Raw genomic sequence first — 23,419 nt, forward strand, 5'->3', positions numbered from 1 at the left:
ATATTAATCTCAGAAAAAAAAAAAAAAAACGTTTTCATAAATTTGTTTGAAATAATCATCATTTACTAATTGATGTCATCGTAACAAAAACAAATGAAGCCGTTATCGTGCCAGTCAGATTTACTGCGGCACCTCTGCATAAAGCACGCTAATGACTGGCACCTCATCATTGGGCATTTGAAAGGCCGCACACACACTCGAGATTCATTCTTCTCTTCTTTTATGTCTGTCTCTCGCACACATTTACATTTTTATGCAGTTCTGCAAGCCATTCCAGGAGAAAATGACCGATAATTCTGCACGATGTGTCACACGGCATTAAATCTCTCCTTGCAAATTTCACAGCCCTCCATGTGGAATAGCGGCTGTGTGATGAAGTCGGATTTATACACATAAAGGCCCCAAATGTTTAGGAGGTTTGAAACGAGCCTGAAGTTGTCAAGTAACCCGAATGGCACAAAATCCGGGCCTGGAGACGCACCTTCTCACTGCAAAATAGAAATGTGGAATCAGAAGGGGAAGAAAACTTTTGAGTTCCCATTTCAGATTTCTGTTCCCGTAGTGCAGGCGGTTGCTGCTTTGTTTGCACCTCTGGTGAGTTTAGGGGGAGACTGCAATTTGCTGTTTTAGTAACCACTTGTGCCTTTTTGCTTGCAGGTCCGAGCCAGCGCCATCGCACAGGATGCTGACCAGAATTACGACTACGCCAGCAACAGTGTGGTCCTTCACCTGGAGCCGGGAGACGAGGTCTATATAAAACTGGATGGTGGGAAGGCCCATGGAGGAAACAACAACAAATATAGTACATTTTCTGGATTTATCATCTACGCGGACTAAGGCAGACATTATTATTATTATTATTATTTTTCTCCTTTTTTTTGCGTTCCTCACCGAGGGGTCCCGAGGTGGAATGGATTTCCTGACAGCCTTCTCGCCTGTAAAACCGATACAAGAAAACGAATGACACCGGACAATCCAGTGATGGAAGGCGAACAACGAGAAAGGGAGAAGAAACGAGCTGCCTCACGTTTGTAAACTCCCAATGCGCCATGTAAAAATAATATGAATAAATAAAACAAAAAATAATAATAAGTGAGTCTAAGGTGGGAGTTCAAACTTATTCGGCCAGGAGAGTTACCTGTGTATTTCATGTCCTTGTTAGCAAATGTAAAACTTTTTATAAGAAATGGTAATATGTGCACTGAATATTCTATAAGCCTGTCATTTGTGCCTCCGATACGACGTCTCATAACCCACCTGTTCATTTCCGATGCTTGACGTTCTCACTTGATGTGCAGAAGAAAATGCGTTTGTGATGTCCATTAAAAGAAAGTGCACGCCGACTTTATCAAGTTTTACTTTTCCCATTCAGGTAATCTCACAATTAGCAACTAAAAAACGAACGACATTTAGGCCAATGCAGTGGTGATGGCAGTAAATGTGTACGGACTTAAGCAGCGGTGTAAGTGGCAACTGGGCCATTGGCAGCACAGGCAGACAACAAGAAGGAGATAAAAGCAACGCGTTTGAAATCGAGACAATGCTGGGAAGGGCAATTGGAGGCTTTTCATGGCAGATCGATTTATTACACGTAGGATACAAGGTGGAAGATCTCTTATGTGAGTGAAAGAGGACAAAAAAGCAGAATGGAGCACCAAAACTGAGGAAGGAGAGCATTGACTTTGTAATGAGGGCAATGCTACCTTAACGATAAACTTGTCGAGCTCTTATTAGCACATTAGACCTGGCTGTTCTGCCACTTCTCCTCTCAAAGCTTATTGTGAAGCAAAAGGAAACAGTTTTGGAACAATACAAGAGAAACATGTACATATGTAAATATATTGTAACTAAACAATTACACACTTTTACTTACTAGGACAGCACCAACAAAATAAAGTCCCCTGTAACTGTCTCTCGGGCAAATGCCTGTCCCATAGACAGTGACACTTCCTTAAAACACACCAAATTCCCACTTTTCATTATAAAGGATGGCCAGGCACAACAAAGCCTACATATCGTAAAATGTAAATGTCTAAGCGTGGAAGTGTGTGTGTGTGTGGAGGTGGAGTTGGGGTAAGAAAAAGACAGTCGCTTAGCCACTAATAACACACATAAGGTGAGCACATCGGCAAAGCAAAACCTCCTAGGAGAGAGACGCCCAGAGTAGTTCTTTTTATTTACATGAATTCTCTAGATTTCAATTTTTATTCTGATGGTTTCAATAGTTTCTAGGACCCCTTTTAACAGCACGGGCTTACATGGCCAGGATTTACATAAATGTACCCAAAACTCTCAATTTGACTTAAAGAAACAAGAGGACCGCTGTGCAGGTCAGGCACACATATATATATATATATATATATATATATATATATAGTGGAACGTGACCTGGACACAGACATGTTTAAAAGCACCACTACACAATTTTTACACTCGCTATTTACACAAGTGTACACAACCCACAAACTCCCCCAAAGTCCAGGCCTCTCTATCCAATGCCTCCCCTTTGTCTCTGACTGTCTCCACTCCTTTACTCGCAAGCTCTGTCCTCTTCCACCCGACTCCAGCCATCAAATGATATCCATCTACAGTCGTATGAAAAAGTTTGGGAACCCCTCTTAATTCTTTGGATTTTTGTTTCTCATTGGCTGAGCTGTCAAAGTAGCAACTTCCTTTTAATATCTGACATGCCTTATGGACACAGTAGGATTTCAGCAGTGACATTAAGTTTATTGGATTAACAGAAAATATGCAATATGCATCATAACAAAATTAGACAGGTGCATAAATGTGGGCACCTCAACAGAGATATGACATCAATACTTAGTTGAGCCTCCTTTTGCTCCTTTGAGCCTCCAGACGCTGTCCTCCTATAGCCTGTGATGAGTGTCTGGACTCTGATGGAGGTATTTCTGACCATTCTTCATACCAAATCTCTCCAGTTCAGTTCAATGTGATGGACAGCCTGCTTCAAATCATCCCATAGATTTTCAATGATATTCAAGTCAGTGGACTGTGATGGCCATTTCAGAACATTGTACTTCTCTCTCTGCATGAATGCCTTTGTAGATTTTGAACTGTGTTTTGGGTCATTGTCTTGTTGGAATATCCAACCCCTGCTTAAGTAACTTCAACTTTGTGACTGATGCTTGAACATTATCCTGAAGAATTTGTTGATATTGGGTTGAATTCATGCGACCATCGGCTTTAACAAGGGCCCCACACAGCCCCACAGCAGATTGGGACCTCCACCACATTTGACAGGAGGTAGCCGGTGTTTTTCTTGAAATGCGGTGTTCTTCTTCCGCCATGTAAAGCGCTTTTTGTTCTGACCAAATAACTCCATTTGTGTCTCATCAGTCCAAAGCACTTTGTTCTTAATGACTCTGACTTGTCTAAATGAGCATTTGATACAACAAGCGACTCTGTTTGTGGCGTGAGTGCAGAAAGGGCTTCTCTCTCATCACCCTGCCATACAGATGTTCTGAATTGTAGAACGATGTCCAGATACACCATCTGCAGCGAGATGTTCTTGCAGGTCTTTGGAGGTGATCTGTGGTTGTCTGTCACCATTCTCACAATCCTGCCTCTCATATGCCGCTCTTGTATTTTTCTTGGCCTGCCAGACCTGCTGGGTTGGTTTATCATCAACTGTGCCTGTGGCCTTCCATTTCCTGATTCCATTCCTTACAGTTGAAACTGACAGTTTAAACCTCTGAGATGGCTTTTTGTAGCCTTCCCCTAAACCAGGAGACTCAACAATCTTTGTTTTCAGATCTTTGGAGAGTTGCTTTGAGGATCCCATGCTGTCTGTCACTCTTCAGAGGAGAGTCAAAGGGAAGGAAGCACAACTTGCAGTTGACCACCTTAAATACCTTTGACCACTCATGATTGGACACTCCTGTCTGTGAAGTTCAAGGCTTAACGCGCTCATCCAACAAGTAATCAGCATTGAGCAGTGACAGGCATTCAAATCAGCACAATGACAAGGGGACCCACATTTGTGCACAGCCAGTTTTTCACATTTGATTTCATTTCATACACTTCATTCAATGCCGTTTTTGTGGTCAGAATGCAGAGTTTCTTAAACTACGGGTTGCGCCCCAAAATGGGTTCAGGATGCGAGTTACAAAATGGTAATTCTTACAGTTGTATCATTGATTAATTTGAGTAAGCCACCTTGACCAAAGTGCCATCTCACCCCACCACGACAGCCCGGCTGTTTCGATTAAGCGGTTTTAGGTGTTTCTGGTTTGCCGGCCACATCTGAAGTTCTCTGAACAACACTCATGCTTTAAGCGTGTGTGAGATATGCAAACAGCATGGCGTCCATACATGAGTGGACATTTGGTGTTCCTAGGAAGTGATGGCTGAAGTAAAATACAAATTTGCTTAGAAGTACAAATAATTATTTCCTTAATTTTAGTTATTATTCCTAACCAACGATGAAATCACAGCCCAATCAGTCAGTCAGTCAGTCATTTCCCAACCCGCTATATCCTAACACAGGATCACGGGGGTCTGCTGGAGCCAATCCTCAGCCAGAACAGGACACAAGGCAGGAACAAACCCGGGCAGGGGTGCCAGCCACCGCAGGCACACACACACTCACAATTTAGGATTGTCAATCTACCTAACCTGCATGTCTTTAGACTGTGGAGGAAACCCAGAGCGAGGAGAACATGCAAACTCCACGCAGGGAGGACCGGGAAGCAAAACCCAGGCGGGTCTCCTAACTGTGAGGCAGCAGCACTACCACTGCGCCACCATGCTGCCCTTGTGGTCCAATCATTTGACTCTGATTTATTGCTTTTAGTTTAGTATATCTTTATGATATAAATTAGTTTTAAGCTACTGTAATAATTGACTTACTTTTGCCTTATTGTCTTCTGCGATGCTTTGGTGTGAATACCCTAGAAAGCAACACAAAAACGTCACTCACTCTTTGTAATAAAACCTCAGGGCTTAGTGGCTATCTTAGCGTCCGCTGCCATAATTAATATTTCATATGCGACCTGAGAGGCTAAGCGCCATTCCTTAGCGTGTGTCAGAATAAAACCTCAGAGGCCAGGCGGCTTATCTTAACGTGTGTTACATTTCATTCAAGGCCTGACTATTAAAGATTACTCACCAAGTGGGACCTGGACTGGGACTGGGACTGGGACTGGGACTGGGCTTGGATCGCAGCGTCACTTTATTTCTTTTCTTTGTAATTCTTGTGTGTTTGAGATGGTGGCTTTTTTTTATTGTACTCGAGCTTAGGTAAAATGTCTCCATTGGGACAAAGTGCTATCTATCTATCTGACAAATATAGTGCCTTTCACATCTATCTATCTATCTATCTATCTATCTATCTATCTATCTTATAGTGCCTTTCACATCTATCTATCTATTGTAAAAAGGCTATATTGTGCCTAACCGGCACAGACTGGACACAGGAGACACATATAAAATAAAAGACTTTTTATTTTCTTCAGCTGGAGGCACGTCTTCCCGTAATCCTTCCAGCCACAACACAGTTCCAAGCACAAACTACACCACAGAACACTCCTCTCTCTTTAACCACCACTCCTCCACAACTTTGTCCTCCTTCCACCCGACTCTGGCCCCTGAGTGGTGGTTGCTGTCTCCTTTGATGGCCCACCTGGAAGTGCTCCAGGTGCTTGATCATCCTGCTTCCAGTTACACACCGGGTGGAGCTGAAGATTTGTCCAGCTGGGTTCAGGGACTTATGCCACGCCCTGGCGCCACCCCAGACCCCAATAGGGCTGTGGAGAACTCCATCTCCCATGAAGCCCTGTGAGAGCCTGAGGCACTGTTCCAACCTGGGGGCGGCCATCCAGCGTCAGAGGGAGGAACTGCACCGTCAGGACTGCTCCCCTGAATACACATCGAATACACACTATCTATCTATCTATCTATCTATCTATCATATAGCGCCTTTCATATCTATTTATCTATCTATTATATAGTTCCTTTTATATCTATTAAGGCGTTTCACCTTGAGATTAATAAAGTATCTATCTATCTATCTATCTTTCTATCTTTCTGACTGATATAGTGCCTTTCTATTTATCTGTCTAAGACAGTGCAGTACTAAGATAAAGTTTAGAGATGAGCGACCAGGCTGATTAAAGTGCTGGCAGCTCTAAGCCATGAAGAAAGATTAAAGCCGCTGCTCCTTTTCTGTTTAAGCAAACAGAGAGTAAGAAGTGAGATGATTGAAGTTCTTTTTTTTTAATTATGAAGGAGATCAGTCCAGTGGATCCCAGTTGTTACTTTAAAATAAATTGTTCAATAAGAACAGAGAGAGAGAGACACACACACACAAAGTCAGAATCTTGTTAAGTTCAAATGTTAGAAAGTTTTTGTTCACACAAAGGCCCCAGTAACACAGAGGGGCTCAATAAGAAAGATCAGAACTGGGTCTTTATTCTGAGGAGACTTCACTCCTTTAATGCGGGTGGTGACGTCCATTACATCTTCTAGAAGTCTATGACAGGTCAAGAGCAGCCCACTGAATCAAGATGCTGATTACAAGGGCAGGCTGAGTTATGGGGAGCTCTCTGGACCCGCTGGAGGTGGTGGTGGAGGACAGAATGAAGCTAAGGCTGGTAGGCATTATGAACCGTGCTGCACAACCTCTCTTGGACACGCTAGCAGGTTTAAGTCATGAAGACAGATTAAAGTAGTTGAACTTTTCAATTTAAGGAAACAGAGATTAAGAGGTGGCCTGACTGAAGTTTTTAAAGGAGTTAGTAGAGTGGGCATCAGATGTTCCATTAAAAGCAAAGACATGGAAACAGTTGGAAACTCATTAAGTTCGAATGTTTGAAAGTTTTCCTTTACATTGAGAACCACAGACAAGTCGAATGATTGACCAAGTAGTGTGGTGGACAGTGAAATTTGAGGAACCTTTAAATTACCACATGATGTTTTTCAGAGAAGTTCAAGATTACAGTTGGTAAAGTCTGTTGGGTTTAATGTCGTGTTCTCGTTGCCATTTTGCTGATGTTCTAATCACGCACTCCTGACTTTGCGATTCCTTTAAGTATTTTTGCTCTTGTAGTCATTCAGTCCAAATCAGAGTCATGAAGGAGCTTCACCCGCACAGCACTGGACTGTAGGAGGACTGTGTAGATGGCACACCAACGGTAGCCATGCTGGGATATGAACCCAGGGTCTCTGGAGGTGCAAGGCAGGAGTGCTGACCACTGAGGTCCCATAGGAGAACACCAGATTATGGTGATCGGCGTCTCTTGACAAATCTGCTATTGCCAGTGCATACGCTACATGCCCACCTGTGTGTTACACACGTCACATGCTGTGCCCCCAGATCAAGTTTGGCATATTAATCTCAGAAAAAAAAAACCTTTTCATAAATTTGTTTGAAATAATCATCATTTACTAATTGATGTCATCGTAACAAAACAAATGAAGCCGTTATCGTGCCAGTCAGATTTACTGCGGCACCTCTGCATAAAGCACGCTAATGACTGGCACCTCATCATTGGGCATTTGAAAGGCCGCACACACACTCGAGATTCATTCTTCTCTTCTTTTATGTCTGTCTCTCGCACACATTTACATTTTTATGCAGTTCTGCAAGCCATTCCAGGAGAAAATGACCGATAATTCTGCACGATGTGTCACACGGCATTAAATCTCTCCTTGCAAATTTCACAGCCCTCCATGTGGAATAGCGGCTGTGTGATGAAGCCGAATTTATACACATAAAGGCCCCAAATGTTTAGGAGGTTTGAAGCGGGTGGCGTGTTACAGAGCCTGAAGATGTCAAGTAACCCGAATGGCACAAATCCGGGACTGAGGCGCACCTTCTCACTGCAAAATAGAAATGTGGAATCAGAAGGGAAGAAAACTTTTGAGTTCCCATTTCAGATTTCTGTTCCCGTAGTGCAGGCGGTTGCTGCTTTGTTTGCACCTCTGGTGAGTTTAGGGGGAGACTGCAATTTGCTTTTTAGTAACCACTTGTGCCTTTTGCTTGCAGGTCCGAGCCAAGCGCCATCGCACAGGATGCTGACCAGAATTACGACTCACGCCAGCAACAGTGTGGTCCTTCACCTGGAGCGGAGCGAGGTCTATATAAAACTGGATGGTGGGAAGGCCCATGGAGGAAACAACAACAAATATAGTACATTTTCTGGATTTATCATCTCGGACTAAGACATTGCGATGGCAGACATTATTATTATTATTATTTTCTCCTTTTTTGCGTTCCTCACCGAGGGGTCCCGAGGTGGAATGGATTTCCTGACAGCCTTCTCGCCTGTAAAACCGATACAAGAAAACGAATGACACCGGACAATCCAGTGATGGAAGGCGAACAACGAGAAAGGGAGAAGAAGCGGCTGCCTCACGTTTGTAAACTCCCAATGCGCCATGTACAAATAATATCAATAAATAAAACAAAAATAATAATAAGTGAGTCTAAGGTGGGAGTTCAAACTTATTCGGCCAGGAGAGTTACCTGTGTATTTCATGTCCTTGTTAGCAAATGTAAAACTTTTATAAGAAATGGTAATATGTGCACTGAATATTCTATAAGCCTCGATCGACATCTCATAACCCACCTGTTCATTTCGATGCTTGCGTTCTCACTTGATGTGCAGAAGAAAATGCGTTTGTGATGTCCATTAAAAGAAACCGACTTTATCAAGTTTTACTTTTCCCATTCAGGTAATCTCACAATTAGCAACTAAAAAACGAGCGACATTTAGGCCAATGCAGTGGTGATGGCAGTAAATGTGTACGGACTTAAGCAGCAGTGTAAGTGGCAACTGGGCCATTGGCAGCACAGGCAGACAACAAGAAGGAGATAAAAAGAAGCGTTTGAAATCGAGACAATGCTGGGAATGGCAATTGGAGGCTTTTCATGGCAGATCGATTTATTACGTAGGATACAAGGTGGAAGATCTCTTATGTGAGTGAAAGAAGACAAAAAGCAGAATGGAGCACGAAACTGAGGAAGGAGAGCATTGACTTTGTAATGAGGGCAATGCTACCTTAACGATAAACTTGTCGAGCTCTTATTAGCACATTGGACCTGGCTGTTCTGCCACTTCTCCTCTCAAAGCTTATTGTCAAGCAAAAGGAAACAGTTTTGGAACAATACAAGAGAAAAATGTACATATGTAAATATATTGTAACTAAACAATTACACACTTTTACTTACTACGACAGCACCAACAAAATAAAGTCCCCTGTAACTGTCTCTCGAGCAAATGCCTGTCCCATAGACATAGACACTTCCTTAAAACACACCAAATTCCCACTTTTCAGTTATAAAGGATGGCCAGGCACAACAAAGCCTACATATCGTAAAATGTAAATGTCTAAGCGTGGAAGTGTGTGTGTGTGTGGAGGTGGAGTTGGGGTAAGAAAAAGACAGTCGCTTAGCTGCTAATAACACACATGAGGTGAGCACATCGGCAAAGCAAAACCTCCTAGGAGAGAGCGCCAGAGTAGTTCTTTTCATTTACATGAATTCTCTAGATTTCAATTTTATTCTGATGGTTTCGATAGTTTCTAGGACCCCTTTTAACAGCACGGGCTTACATGGCCAGGATATACATAAATATACCCAAAACTCTCAATGTGACTTAAAGAAACAAGAGGCCGCTGTGCAGGTCAGGCACACATATATATATTGTGGAGCGTGACCTGGACACAGACAGGTAGACATGTTTAAAAGCACCACTACACAATTTTACACTCGCTATTTACACAAGTGCACACAACCCACAAACTCCCCAAAGTCTAGGCCTCTCTATCCAATGCCTCCTCTTTGTCTCTGACCGCCTCCACTCCTCTACTGCATAAGCTCTGTCCTCTTCCACCCGACTCCAGTCATCAAATGATATCTATCTACAGTCGTATGAAAAAGTTTGGGAGCCCCTCTTAATTCTTTGGATTTTTGTGTTCTCATTGGCTGAGCTTTCAAAGTAGCAACTTGGGGTCATTGAGTGCTCACGTACCTTACAATCAACAAAAGTTCTAAGCATGCATTTAGTTTGAATTGCGTTAAAGTTTGTCAGTGACGTCTTAAAAAATAGGTTGAGTGGTAGGGAAATTAACCAAAAGTGACGGCTAAAATTAAACCCTCAGCCCATGCGGGATTAAACATCTACGAATAAAACGAACGTTGAGATCTTCTGAGCTGCCTACCGCTGTGCATGATGACCCCTTCGTCACTGGCCGTCAGTAGTTGAGAGCTTCACGCACTCACCTGACGAGTGTGCAATCCTGGAATTATTCCGGATGCTGTCCGCTTCACAGATAGTCCAGAATTGTCCTGTCAGCTCCCTTTGCTGGCGAGCAGCCGACACGCACGATCACAATGAGGACGACGCCAGCTCTTGAGTCCTGCAGTCACTGGAGACACAAGAGTCAATTCACAACACGACAAACACCTCACGGCCTGTAAAATGGAGATGACGTCAGTTGCGTTTCGTCGGCAAAATGCGTCTTTGAAAAAGCAGGAAAAATGCTTGAAAAAAAACAAAATCCAAAAAAAGCTTGAAAAATGCTGAAGAAACTTTGGAAATGTGTGAATGGACCCTTTGTAAAAAATAAATAAATAAAAATACACATAACCCTTGATTGCTTTTTGTACAAACCTAGTAGTAAATATCATTTACATAAAAAGGCCCACCAGAAATGCAAACAAAGTAGGGAAAGTGAGACGTCGCAATTCCAAACATGTCCACCTCGTGTCCACATGGCTTTAGGTTCACATGTGGCTGTGCCATCGGACCCTTTGGCCACCAAACTTTTTTTACGTCGTGGGCTTCGACTCATCGTGCTGAACTCCAGCGTCTTCATTGTTTTCCTCATTTCGTTGTGTTGCCGTCTTCTGCTCATATCCTTTCAATTCCTCGCTACAAGCAACACTCAACTCCCCAGAATGACAAAGTGAAAACTGGAGTTTAGAAGTTGTTTGCCGGTTTATTACAAATAACAAACTGAAGTATTTACTCAGTGCTCAGGTGAAGCCCCTTTGCCAGCCTTCCCCCCCCCCTTCTTGGGTTGACACGACAAGTTTCACACCCCTGCCTTTGGGGCTTTCCTTCCTTTCATCTTTGCAGATCCTCTCAAGCTCTGTCAGGTAGGATGGAGACCCCCTTTGGACAGCCATGTTCTGGTTTCTCCAGAGATGTTCAATTGGGTTCAAGTGCTGTTTCTGGCTCGGCCACTCATGAACATTCCAAGAGTTGTTGTCTTTGCTTTGTCCTGTTGGAAGGTCAATGTTTGGCCCAGCCTGAGGCCCAGAAAGCTCTGGAGCAGGTTTTCCTGAAGGATATCTCGGTACTTTGCTTCATTCGTTTTTCCCCCTAAACCCTGTCTAGTCTTGTAGGCCTGTCACTGAGACCAACCTCACAGCGTGATGCTGCCACCGTTGGAACTCACTGTTGCAATGGTGTTACACAGGTGACAATTGATGCCAGGTTTCCTCCAGATGTGATGCTTAGAAATGAGACCAAGCAGTTCGATGTTTAGTGGAGAATCTTGTCTTGTCATAGTTCGAGGGTTCTTTGGGTGCCTTTTCCCAGACTCCAAGTAGGCTTTCATGTTTCTTGTGGCCACTGTGTCACAACATCCAGATTAGTGGAGTGTTGCAGGGCTGTCAGTCCTTCTGGAATTTTCTCCCATCTCCATACAAGTTCTCAGGAGCTACCGTACCAAAGTTCTTTTCCTCTAACTGTTCAGTCTGGCCCGGTTGTTTCCAATTTTCCCCTAGTTATGAGTTATGGAGGCCAGTGTGCTCTTGGGAACCTTCAATGCTGCAGGAATCTTTTCGTAATGTGCTCCTCAACACAATCTCTGTGGGCCATTCCTCCGACCTCAGGGCTTGGGTTTTACTGAACTGGTGGACCTTCTACAGACTTTGACTCATCACGTTGAACTCCAGCGCCTTCATTATTTTCCACGTTTCGTTGTGTTGCTGTCTTCTGCTCAAATCTAACCCTAATCTCTCCTAATCAGTCCACTCAATGGGATCGACACCGATGGACTCCAAACAAGGGGTAGAAACATCTCAACGATATTCCAGAGAATGGGATACACCTGAGCCTAATGTCAAGCGTCATAGCTAAGGGTTGGAAAACACTTGTGTCCATGGAACGTTTCAGCCTTTTAACTTTAATAAATGCCCACAACATTCTAAAATTCTGTGTTCATTTCATCATTCTGGTAACGGGTCCATAAGCTCCTTCAAAGCTCATCCTGGAGGGGATGTCATTTGCTGTCCACATCTTAAATGAGGTTTGGACTGCACTCCAGGGTATACAACCCTGATTCCAAAAAAAGTTGGGACAGTCTGGAAAATGCTAAAAAAATCAACAAGGTCTGGAGTCTTGAGAGCTGTTTGATCTGGAAAATAATGAATTGAAATGACGGTAGCACAAGGCTGCAACAAAACCAATTGTGATCCAAGCTCGGAGCACTTGCGGAAGGCACTTTATCTACCTCATTTCTGACTCCCTTGATTGTTCTCAATTTAGTTATCTTTTTTATTTTCTTATGTCTTTGCTAAGGTGACAACATCCCATGAAAGTGTGCATCTCCAAATATGATTTACAGCTGACATTGTCTTCCTTGTGTGACACGACATTTCAATTTCTCACCAAACCTAACGTTTCAGTTGTCAGAAAGATGAAACTTGACAGGCCATGACAGCTTGGAAAAGACTGAGGAGATGATCGTGACAACTAATGACACTGTGGGGCCTGAAACCAGAAAGACTCCAATAAATGAAGTTGAAAGAAAGCATAGCCAGAAACCAAGAAAACCAAGAAAAACCCATTAGAAATCTCGCACCTCGACTTCTGACAAATCCACAATCTTGGACACCTTGTCGCGTGAAGTGCCAGATAAGGAGTGGGTGTTGATGCACTGAATGTGCAAGACGATTGTTCAGAGATTTGAAATAACCAGGTGAGGGTTACCACGAAACAGAAACACAATCTGACCAGACGAGGATCATAGTCCAAAGATCGTAACGAAATTGAGAAGGGTCAGGACTAGCTTCGTAAATCAGGACTTAAAGGAAGCTGAAACCCAAAACGTAAATCTAACTCTGGGACCTACCTGAATTTAGAAACAAGCCACACTACCAGGAGGCCTTGAACAAAGGGGTACCAAAATATGGAATTGTGACGTTGTCCGTGTGACATCTGCAGTTTGTGCGTTTTATTTGTTTTTCTTGGTCTCACCAGTTATGACTCTCTGGAAGTGTGAGGCAGCAGTGCTGACCACCAAGGTCGCTAACAAGGAATGAATGTTTACTTAACGGCAGAGATTATGGAGAACAGCAACCCCAGTACGATCCAATAATAATATTTTATTTAGATAGCACCTTTCACATGCTCATAATGCTTAAATACACATTGTCACATGCATTCTAGGAACCAAATATTCAGATTTTCACGATCGTTTTTCCATAGAACGCTGCATCTCAAAGTTGAACATTTTTATCGTTTTTTCCACGGTGCCGTCTTTATTTCCATCATTTGGAGACAATCGCATTCTGCTGTCTCTTTAGTAACTTAACCCACAGTTCCCTGGGTGGTGCATCAGGGAGATGACAGTGTAAAACTCAATTCGGCATCTTTGGGGTGTCCGAGTATGCGGATAAATAATTATCTTTGCATCTTTCTTTTAGATCACTTCTTGACTTTAGACCTCCATGTCTTTTAAGTTTGTGCTCCTGTTTGTGATTTAGGCCAGGGGTCCCAGACTCAAGTCCTGGAGGGCTGCAGTGGCTGCAGGTTATCCTTCTGACCCTTTTCTTAATTAGTGACCCATTTTTGATGTTAATTAACATCTTTTGAAATAATTTTAATTAATGAAAACCTGCAGCCACTGTAGTCCCCCAGGACCGGAGTTAGGGACCCCGATTTAGGCTTTGTCAAAATGATCAAATCCTGATTCTTGGATTGATTTCTGACTCTGTGTATCTCCTGGCCATTTCCATATGAAAAGTACAAGGTGACTCCTCCACATGGTAACACAAAAAATAAATCAAACATGACGTGAGACAAAATAAACTTTGTCAGTCTGCATCAAATACAAATTAATCCATGGAAAGGGAATCCTTAGGTGATAAAAATAAAACATAAAATTAACAACGTTATACCTACAGTATAACGAGGTGTTAATAGGACAGTCACATGGTGTGACTTCCACAAACCGCACCCCTAGCAACAAAGTGTTGAGGCAATAAAGCTGCAAAATGTTGCCGCCCAAAGAAAACAAAATGGCAACGTCATAAGATGAAACACAATGCTGACTAAATTCCAGATTAGTTCAGAGAAAAGTTATATAAGGGTGGCTGGGCAAACAGTCAAGTCGAGAAGTGGGGTACCACCCTGGTCACCCCTCTAAACTGCAATAAAGAAGACAGCTGATAACAAACAACAAATCAGGGCTGTTTGCAAGCGAATAGGAGCTCTGATCTCTGCCAGAGTCCGTTTGGCATCTGACGGCACCATCTGGGAGTGGCCCGGCTTTATAGGGCAGAGAATGGAAGGGGTGGAGTTTTCTCAGAGCGGTGAGGAGGCGGGGCCAGTTGGCCTTATTGGGCTTTTATTTTTGGATGCAGAAGAGGAAGGAGAAAATAACGTTAGCATCAGCACCCCGTCTTGTTCCAGAGTGGAACTGCTTACCTTATCAGAGCCAGGAGGGTGGTCCCCAGGCGCACATACATGACAGTTGAAATTAAAGTATTAATAACATCAATTCCTTGATGTTTAAGACTTTAATTGTACTAAGAAGTATTTTTTAACAAGCAGAAAAGAGCTGAAGTTTCCATTGACATTTAGGTCAAAGTGGCAACACACAACTCCACTGTGTTGACTTGCATACCGCCAAAGACACACAGAGTGGACCTTTATTGTGTAGCAGCTTCAGGGATGGATTACGACCCCCATAGACCCCTGGGTGACAGGGAGTTGATCATACAGCACGCGATCACCCAAGTCATTTCATGCAGCGTGGAATTTCTCATTCTTGATGACGTGATTACGGTGTGAGAGTTGAAGGTGGGGGTCCGCCTCGGTCATTTTGGCTTTCCACTTACATACTCAATCATTACATCAGACTGGGTGGTTCCCCTTGTCTCCTTGACAATTTCGGCCCCCTAACACTCCGTCACTTCATCACTGGGGCGGGTATTTAAAACAGGCCGCTTGTCATCATGGGCCCCTGGGTGTGCATCCAGAATGCTCTAGTGGACAGTAGGGTGTAAGTTAGGTTTAGGGTAGGGGATAAAAGCTACAAAGGCAAGCACTGCTATGCTAGTCCATACATCCAATTTAATTTAATTATTTGTAATCCATACATAAACAAGAATCCCAATAAAATTGAAAACCATAAAACTATCCCGTAATGTGTTTCTTAATCAATAAATAAATAAATATTTAAAATATACTTAAAAAAATGGCTACAAAATTGTATAAAAAAGACATATCATGTAAGGGTTCAAAAAGAATGCTCCCCTACAGACGTGTCTTGGTATTGCAGGTAAAATAACCTTTATCTATAGTTTTTAATAAATATTTATATTTAAGCAATGTTCTAAAAAACACTATTATGAGGATTCCTAGGGTTATAAATATTTTAAAATTAGGGATCTTAAAAGGTTAAAAATTATAAAATTAATACTAGCGTTAAACTAAGGGCCCTGAGGTACATTTTTAACATCCGGGCCCCTAAAGAGAGTCATTAACATAAGGGCCCCTATTTATTGACATTAAGATAATGGTTTGTGATTGGGGTAGGGCATACAAATCTAATAATTACTCAGTTATTATTCAGTTTCTTCATCCAGCCATTCAATAACATATTAGCCGACTGAGGTGTCGAATAAGATTCATCGTCCTGTTAGGGTTAAGAGTTTTGCCTCAGTACCCTGCAAGACAGAAAAAGTGGACCCCTGTGAGATACACAAACTGACTGCTTTCTGACATAACGGATCCACAGCACCTTCAAAGCTCATCCTGGAGGGGAGACAACGTCATGGGGGTGCCATTTGCAGTCCACGTCTTAAATGGGGTTTGGACTTCACTCCAGGATTTACAACCCCGAAAAAAGTTGGGGCAGTCTGGTAAATGGTAATGAAATCAAAAAGGGGTGACCTGTAAATTGACTTTGACTTTTACTCACTGAAAATGTATAAAGACGAGGCGTTTCACATTTCACCTCGTCAACTGCATTGTTTTTCAGCCACCAAGTGCCTAATACTGCGTTGGTCCCCCTCGGGCTACCAAAACAGCTCCGATCCACTGAGGCATGGACTCCACAAGACCTCTGAAGGTGTCCTGTGCACCAAGAAGTTATCAGCTCATCCTATAAGTCCTGTAAGGTATGAGGTGGGATCTCCAAGGATCAGACTTGTCTGTCCAGCATATCCCTCAGGTGCTCATTGGCATCGAGATCTGGAGAGTTTGAAGGCCACGTCAACACCTTGAACTCTTTCTTATGTTCTACAAACCATTTCTGAGCAATTCTTGCAGTTTTACAGGGTACATTAATCTGCTGAAAGAGGCCAGTGCTATCGGGAAATAAATACTGGCATGAAGGGGTGGTCTGCAACAATCTTTAGGTAGGTCAAAGTAACATCTACATGAATGTTAGGACCCAAAGTTTCTCACAGCAGAACGTTGCCCAGAGCATCACATTACTTTTGCTGATCTGCCTTCTTCCCATAGTGCATCCTGCTGCCACCTCCTCCCCATGTAAATGACACACCCGCTCCCGGGCCGTCTACCATGATTAAAAAGAAAACGCGATTCATCAGACCACCTTCTTCTGTTGCTTTGTTGCTAAGTTCTGATGCTCAAGTGCCCATTGCAGGTGCTTTTGGAGGTGGATGTGGTCAGCTTGGGCACTCTAACCGGACTGCGGCTACGCAGCAAGCTGTCACACACTGTGTGTTCTGACTCTTTTCTCTTGTGGCCAGCATCAAGTTTTTCAACAATTTGTGCCACAGTGGCTCTTCTGTGGGATCAGACCAGATGGGCATCCATGAGCCTTGGGTGCCCATGACCCTGTTCCATTTGCTGGTTCACCCGCTCTGTTAGGCACTCACCACTGCACAAGACCTGCCATTTTGGAGATACGCTGACCCAGTCACAATGTGGCCCTTGTCAAAGTCCCTCAGATCCTTCATGGTCGCCTATTTCTCTTGTTACAAAACATCAACTTCAAGAGCGGACCGTTCACCTACTGCCTGATATGTGCCACCTCTTGATAGGTGCCATTGTGGTGAGACAATCCATTGATTGACTTCACCTGTCAGTGGTTTGGATGCTCTGGCTGATCAGTGTGTGTGTGTTTTATTTCATTAAATGACATAAATCATTTTTCAGGTAAGAACACCACGACATTAAACATATTGGTACTGGGCTGAATGATGACAAAGATCTCAAATGATGACAAAGATCTCAAATTCTTAACTGGAGTTGAGAAGCTTGCGGCATGACTGTTCTGTGTCTACCACGGACACCACCTCTCTGTACACATGGTCATTCCTCACGATGAAGATCTCATTGCCCTCAAACATGATATCAACAGACGTCCACCCATGAACACCCTCACAGGACTGGCAGAACCCTCAATGCTTACTCCTCTTTGATAACACATTTTTATCAACGGGTCAGTGATGGAGCTACTAGAATGGTACTCTGATAAGCCAACATCTTCGACGGCTGGGTGGAAGTTCATTTCTTTTCTATCTACCTAGACTTTGCACTGGGCTAGCACAAAAGATGAATCTATGACTGTGCTGGTGCTACCTCTTGCTCCAGAAGCCAGCTACAGGAATTTGTTCCATGAATTTAGTGGCCTTCATCAATCTCTCATGGTTGAGTGTCGATGTTTCTACCCCAACTAAGCCATTTTTACGTATCATTCTTTCCATCAGCTTTTCCGGGACGTCTGTCTATTACAAGCCAACTGACATCCAGACTCACCTTCACGACAGCTCCTTACATCCCTGGTATACTAAAAACTCTCAACCTCTTCCATAGTTCCTCAGAATCCGCCGCCTCTGCAGTGATGAGGTGGACTACTGTAATGAAGCTCTCAGAAGCGGAAGTTTCTTCATTGATGGAGGACACTCTTCTCATGTTGTGGAGAGGATCCTCCATGAAGTCAGACGTAGACCTTCTAACATCCACTCTAAAGCCTATGTCACATTAGACGCCTTTTCCAGTGATTTTCGGTTGTAGCCTTCATTTACTTACGTAACCTCGGCCCATTCAGAGGCAGTTGGTGATGCACACCAGTTTTAAGCACAGGGAAAAAAATGAAATGCCACTTCTCTTGGGAAACTTTTCAAACCATCCTCTACTGGCTTTAAATTCCTCACCTTCGCCACTCGAAGAAGGATGTTTTTTTTTTCAGCAAATCGCCATGAATCTTCCTGGCTTTCTCGCATATGATCGCCTTGCTTATGCTATCCCCTGCAAGGTGCTTCTCGTTCCACCACACTAGCAACTGTTTTCCCACCTCTTCCAGCACTTGAGGCCTCTGCTTGGTTAACATTGCAACTACTTTTGCAACATCAGCTGCTGTGTTAGGCCCAGTATACACAAACAAAAGAAAATGGAAAACGGAGAACGGCCACTTACGAACCAGAAGAGAAACTGGCCGCCAGTGTTTTTGTTCGCCACCAGAGTGTGTGGTCGTGAACAGATGCAAAATTTTGGCAAACTTTTTGGTCGTAACCCGATTTGTACATGTTCCGAAACGTCCATGACCCGAGGTTCTACTGTAGTTTGGCCTTCCTGTCCTGCAGAGGATCTCTTGCCGAAATGGTTTTAGGCCCTTTACCCCAAACCCTGTCGTAAAATTCACTTCCTGACTCAGTCCTACAGACTCTTGGATTAGACATGAAAGCATATCAATAGCACACTAATGTTACATTTGCTTTGTCTGACTTACAAATAAAGACGTGCAAAATATTTATCAATTTACATACTGTCACACACGTGCGAGGAGGAGGAAGCTGAGTGGACCAAATGAAGGTAATTACCCGCCAGGCCAGGCTTCTGTTATCTCTGTAGGCCAGATATGGGAAAGCCTACCTGATTCATCATCAGCAACGTCACTTCCAGAGCCAGGAATGATGTCACTTCTGGTTCCAGCACCACAAAGATGTCACTTCCAGTTTCTGGTGCCACGAAGATGTCACTTCTGGTTCTGGTGCCACGAAAGACATCACTTCCGGTTCTGGCCACAGATGCTGTCACTTCTGGTTTTGGCCTTTAAAGCCACCATCATATCACAGCTTCAGCAGTTCAGTCTGGAATTCAACCAATGCACATCAGTGCCTATCTCAAAACCCCATTTGCAGCCAGGGACGGGTGGCTGCCCCAAACAACAACAACAACAACATTTATTTCTAGAGCACATTTTCATACAAACAGTAGCTCAAAGTGCTGTACCTGATGAAGAATAGAAAAATAAAAAACACAGTAAGAAATTAAAATAAGTCAACATTAATTAACATAGAATTAGAGTAAGGTCCGATGGCCAGGGTGGACAGAAAAAAAACAAAAAAAAACTCCTGATGGCTGGAGAAAAAAACTAAAATCTGCAGGGATTCCAGACCATGAGACCGCCTGACCAGTCCCCTCTACCTCACATAAATGAAATAGTCCTCTTTGTACTTAGGGTTCTCACGGAAGCACTTGATGATGATGGTCACGTAGACTTCTGGCTTTTAGTTTATCAATATTGGAGCATCATGATGCTTTGAGTAGATGGTGGTGGCGCCCAAAGAAACCGGAAAAAGAAACAGAAGAGAAGAAACCATTCCAGTGTGTTGAGACTCATTCTTTTGCAATGTCACACTGCAATACTAACCCCCTTTATGGCGGCCACACTGATGTCTCTGCTTGTGTTCTTCCACAGGGCTTCAAAGACAACTAGAAGAACAAAAGCTTCTTCTCAGCCCGGTGGAATAACCGACTTTTCCAGGTCTTAATGGTGGACTAACCTTTAAAACCTCCCTCTTCATCTTCTATAATGGCAGCTTTTACTCACATCCTCTCTGTGGTATAGCAGGTGCAATGCCCTCTCAGAAAGGCCAGCTTTAGGTAAATAAGCAATCACCGCGCTCGCGGCTTAGTGAGGGGTGTGGTGGATGTAGCAGATCTCAGGGCGATCTGCGGTGTGGCCGTTATTCTCACCTCGTGCACAGGTGAGGGACTGCCCACATCCGTGATTGTTCCTGAGGCTGTTAATGTGCTGCAGCTGCTATGCCCCCCTCAATATTACAGTAGTGATGGGAAGTTCGGATCATTTTACCGACTCAGACCTTTGAGTCTCATTCAGCAAAATGAACAAATCATTTTCGAGTCATCTCGTTCAATTCTGTTTCCGGCTCAGACTGAGTTGGTTAAGCGTATGGGGCTGTCACGTGATGAACGAACAACTCGCAAAACCGAAGACTCGAAACAGGTGAATCAATTCCAATGCAGAAACTATAGGAAGTTGTGCAAATGCGCATGCTGCGACTGAACGAATCACTCCACGAGGCGACTCGTTCTTCGAGTCACATTAAAGATTCGTTCAAAATGAACGAATCGTTCAAGAACGACCCATCACTACTCAATATATAGAAGCGTGAGTCGGTTAGGAGATCAAAAAGAGGAAAAAGAGAAGGAAACGGAGGTTGCAGGAGGAAAGCAGGAAGCAGTGAGGAGAGAGAGAAAGAGAGAGCGCAAGTCGGTGCAGCAGGAAGCAAGCGAGAGCAAGCTAGCGGCAGATGAGTAGGCAGCCTGGGTGTTTGGCCAACACCTGGGAGAAGTAGTGGTTGTGGTCGCTCCCGCAGAGTTTGTTTTGAAGGGCGGGAGGGACCGGAAGGCGCAGGACTCTCCGCAGAAGGTAGCGGGAGTCGGGACTTGGGACGTGGTTTCCCCAACGTGACAGCTTTGGCCGTTAGGGGAATCCCAAGTCGCTGTCCGGAGGAGCCGACCGGAGCCAAGGATCAGTAAGGCAACTGACAGCAGAAGCAGCTGCAGAGAGGCGTCGTCTCGCCTGCTGTAAAGCCCAACCGGGAGAAGCAGGTGAGACGCTAGTTTGAAAGAGGCACCGGGCTTGTCATGGATTTTAAAGACTGCTTCCTGATGTACGTTTTAACGTTGTTTTAAAGGATTGTTTTTTTGTTGTAGTGTTTTTAACCTCCACATTTTCTTTTATGGATTATTTATTTATTGAACATTGAAGCACTGCACTTATTTAATTAAACACTTTGTTTTGTTGGATTTTGTAATAAAAGCACTTTTGCACCATCCCCTTGCTCAAATGCTATGTTGCCTCACTGTCTAGCTCATATCGGTGACATTACCGACGGCGTTGGGTTCAAGGGCTCCCAAACAGCTGATGGGAGCATGGAGCTGGACCCGCATCGTCACACTCTCACCTTTTCACTCTCGCTTTGTTCCCTCCTGTTTATGTGACCCGCTCTTTCCTTTTTTCAGATGCACACTTGGGGTCATGTTCATAAAAATTAGGCATACGCACAAAAGGGGCTTGAAATGTTCCTATGCAACTTGTAACGGCTGACCGTTAACTATTCATAGTGGCTCTAAAATCCGTACTGACCCCTACTCTCTTCTGTTTCTTTTCCGGTTTCTTTGTGGTGGCGGCCTGCGCCACCTCCACCTACTCAAAGTATCATGATGCTCCAACATTGATGGACTGAAAGCCAGAAGTCTAACGTGACCATCATCATCAGGTCCTTCCATGAAATCCCTAAATACAAAGAGGACTGTTTGACTTATGTTAGGTAGATGAGGGTTTTCTAGCATGCCCAGAGGGACTGGGCGGTCTCTTGGTCTGGAACCCCTACAGATTTTATTTTTTTTTCTCCAGCTTTTGGAGTTTTTTTTTTGTTTTTTCTGTCCACCCTGGCCATCGGATCTTACTCTTATTCTATGTTAATTAATGTTGACTTATGTTTATTTTTTATTGTGTCTTCTATTTGTCTATTCATTTTGTAAAGCACTTTGAGCTACATTTTTTGTATGAATATGTGCTATATAAATAAATGTTGATTGATTGATTGACCCTTATCTAGCCAGCAGCTTCACCTACATGATCTGTGGCCTGGATAAATTACTGAAATTAAATCTTATATATCAAGCCGTACCTCTAACAAATATAATTTTCCCCACAATTGATGGATTAAATATAGGCACACAACTGCAGATATGTAAAATTAAGTAATTAATTATATTAAATGAAATAACAAAAAATACAAATTTCACACGTTAAAAATATGTATATCTACTGTATATGTATATCCCTCCACCACCATATATATATACTGTATATATATATATATACAATAGCAAACCCTCCCTTGCCCTGTAACATATAACAAACAACAGCGAATAACAACAATGAATGAACTGCGGAATGAATGACCGTGAACTTGAGTCCCAGTATATTACTGTCCTGAGTGCTGATGACTAGTTAACAGATATGAGATGCGTTTGTATTTCCTGAACAAATGGAACAACCTCACCGTGAATCCTCGGCTTGTGGTGGATGATGAAGTCTGACCCCGAGGTCTCTAGAGATGAAGGAACTGAAGAAAGTCCGGCGGAATGAAAAACAAACTGGTTACCAAAAGCGCGATGTGGAAAACAGCAGGTAAAGATGGTTCATGGTCGTGAAAATTAAAATCTCCCTCTTTCTCCTCTCCTCTCTCTTTCTTTGATACCCCCTGATTGTTTAAATAGATAAGAGCCGGATGTAACTGACTGAGAATGAAAACAGGTGCTTTCCATCATCCGTCCCCCTGTATTCACAGAGACGACATTCACTGACGCCCACATAAACAGCAAACGGGACGATGGAAACAAAACGCACTCAGTACAAACATTGAAAACACTATACTATGTATCCCCGCTGCAAACTTTCCACTCAAAGTTTTATAGAAGAACACCTGACTGGAGAAGGTGCACCTATTTACGACAAGTCTGACCCCAGTGTACACAACACTTCAGACAGCATCGATGAAGAACGGAAAATCAGCTAAATGTCAACTCACACATTGGAACAACACTAGAAGAACAATCTAGACGAGAACAGGCCATTCAGCCCACCAAAGCTTGCCTGTCCTGTCCACTTAACTCTTCTAAAATAACATCAAGTTGAGTTACAGGGGTCTCTCAAGTCCTTCTGTCCACCACATTACTTGCTCGCTTATTCCAAGTGTCTGTTGTTCTCTGTGAGAAGAAAAACCTCCTAACGTTTATGCGAAATTCACCCTTCACAAGCTTCCAACTGTGTCCCCGTGTTCTTGATGAACTCATTTTAAAATAACAGTCTCGATGCACTGCACTCATTCCCTTCATCATTTTGCACACTTCACTCAGGTCTCCTC

General features: G+C 43.3%; 1 protein-coding gene across 1 annotated transcript in view; it reads left to right on the forward strand.

Annotated features, from left to right (window-relative positions):
* The window catches only part of c1ql3a (complement component 1, q subcomponent-like 3a), a 93,249-nt gene extending 91,912 nt beyond the window's left edge, over positions 1 to 1,337 (forward strand). The window contains exon 2 of the mRNA XM_039754277.1: positions 658 to 1,337. Within this exon, the coding sequence (XP_039610211.1) occupies positions 658 to 837 (180 nt within the window). The 3' untranslated portion in view covers positions 838 to 1,337. The remainder of the gene's footprint in view (positions 1 to 657) is intronic.
* Positions 1,338 to 23,419: the final 22,082 nt, after the last annotated feature.

Source organism: Polypterus senegalus, chromosome 5 (genome assembly GCF_016835505.1).
Source record: "Polypterus senegalus isolate Bchr_013 chromosome 5, ASM1683550v1, whole genome shotgun sequence".
In the NCBI taxonomy this organism is placed as follows: domain Eukaryota; kingdom Metazoa; phylum Chordata; class Cladistia; order Polypteriformes; family Polypteridae; genus Polypterus; species Polypterus senegalus.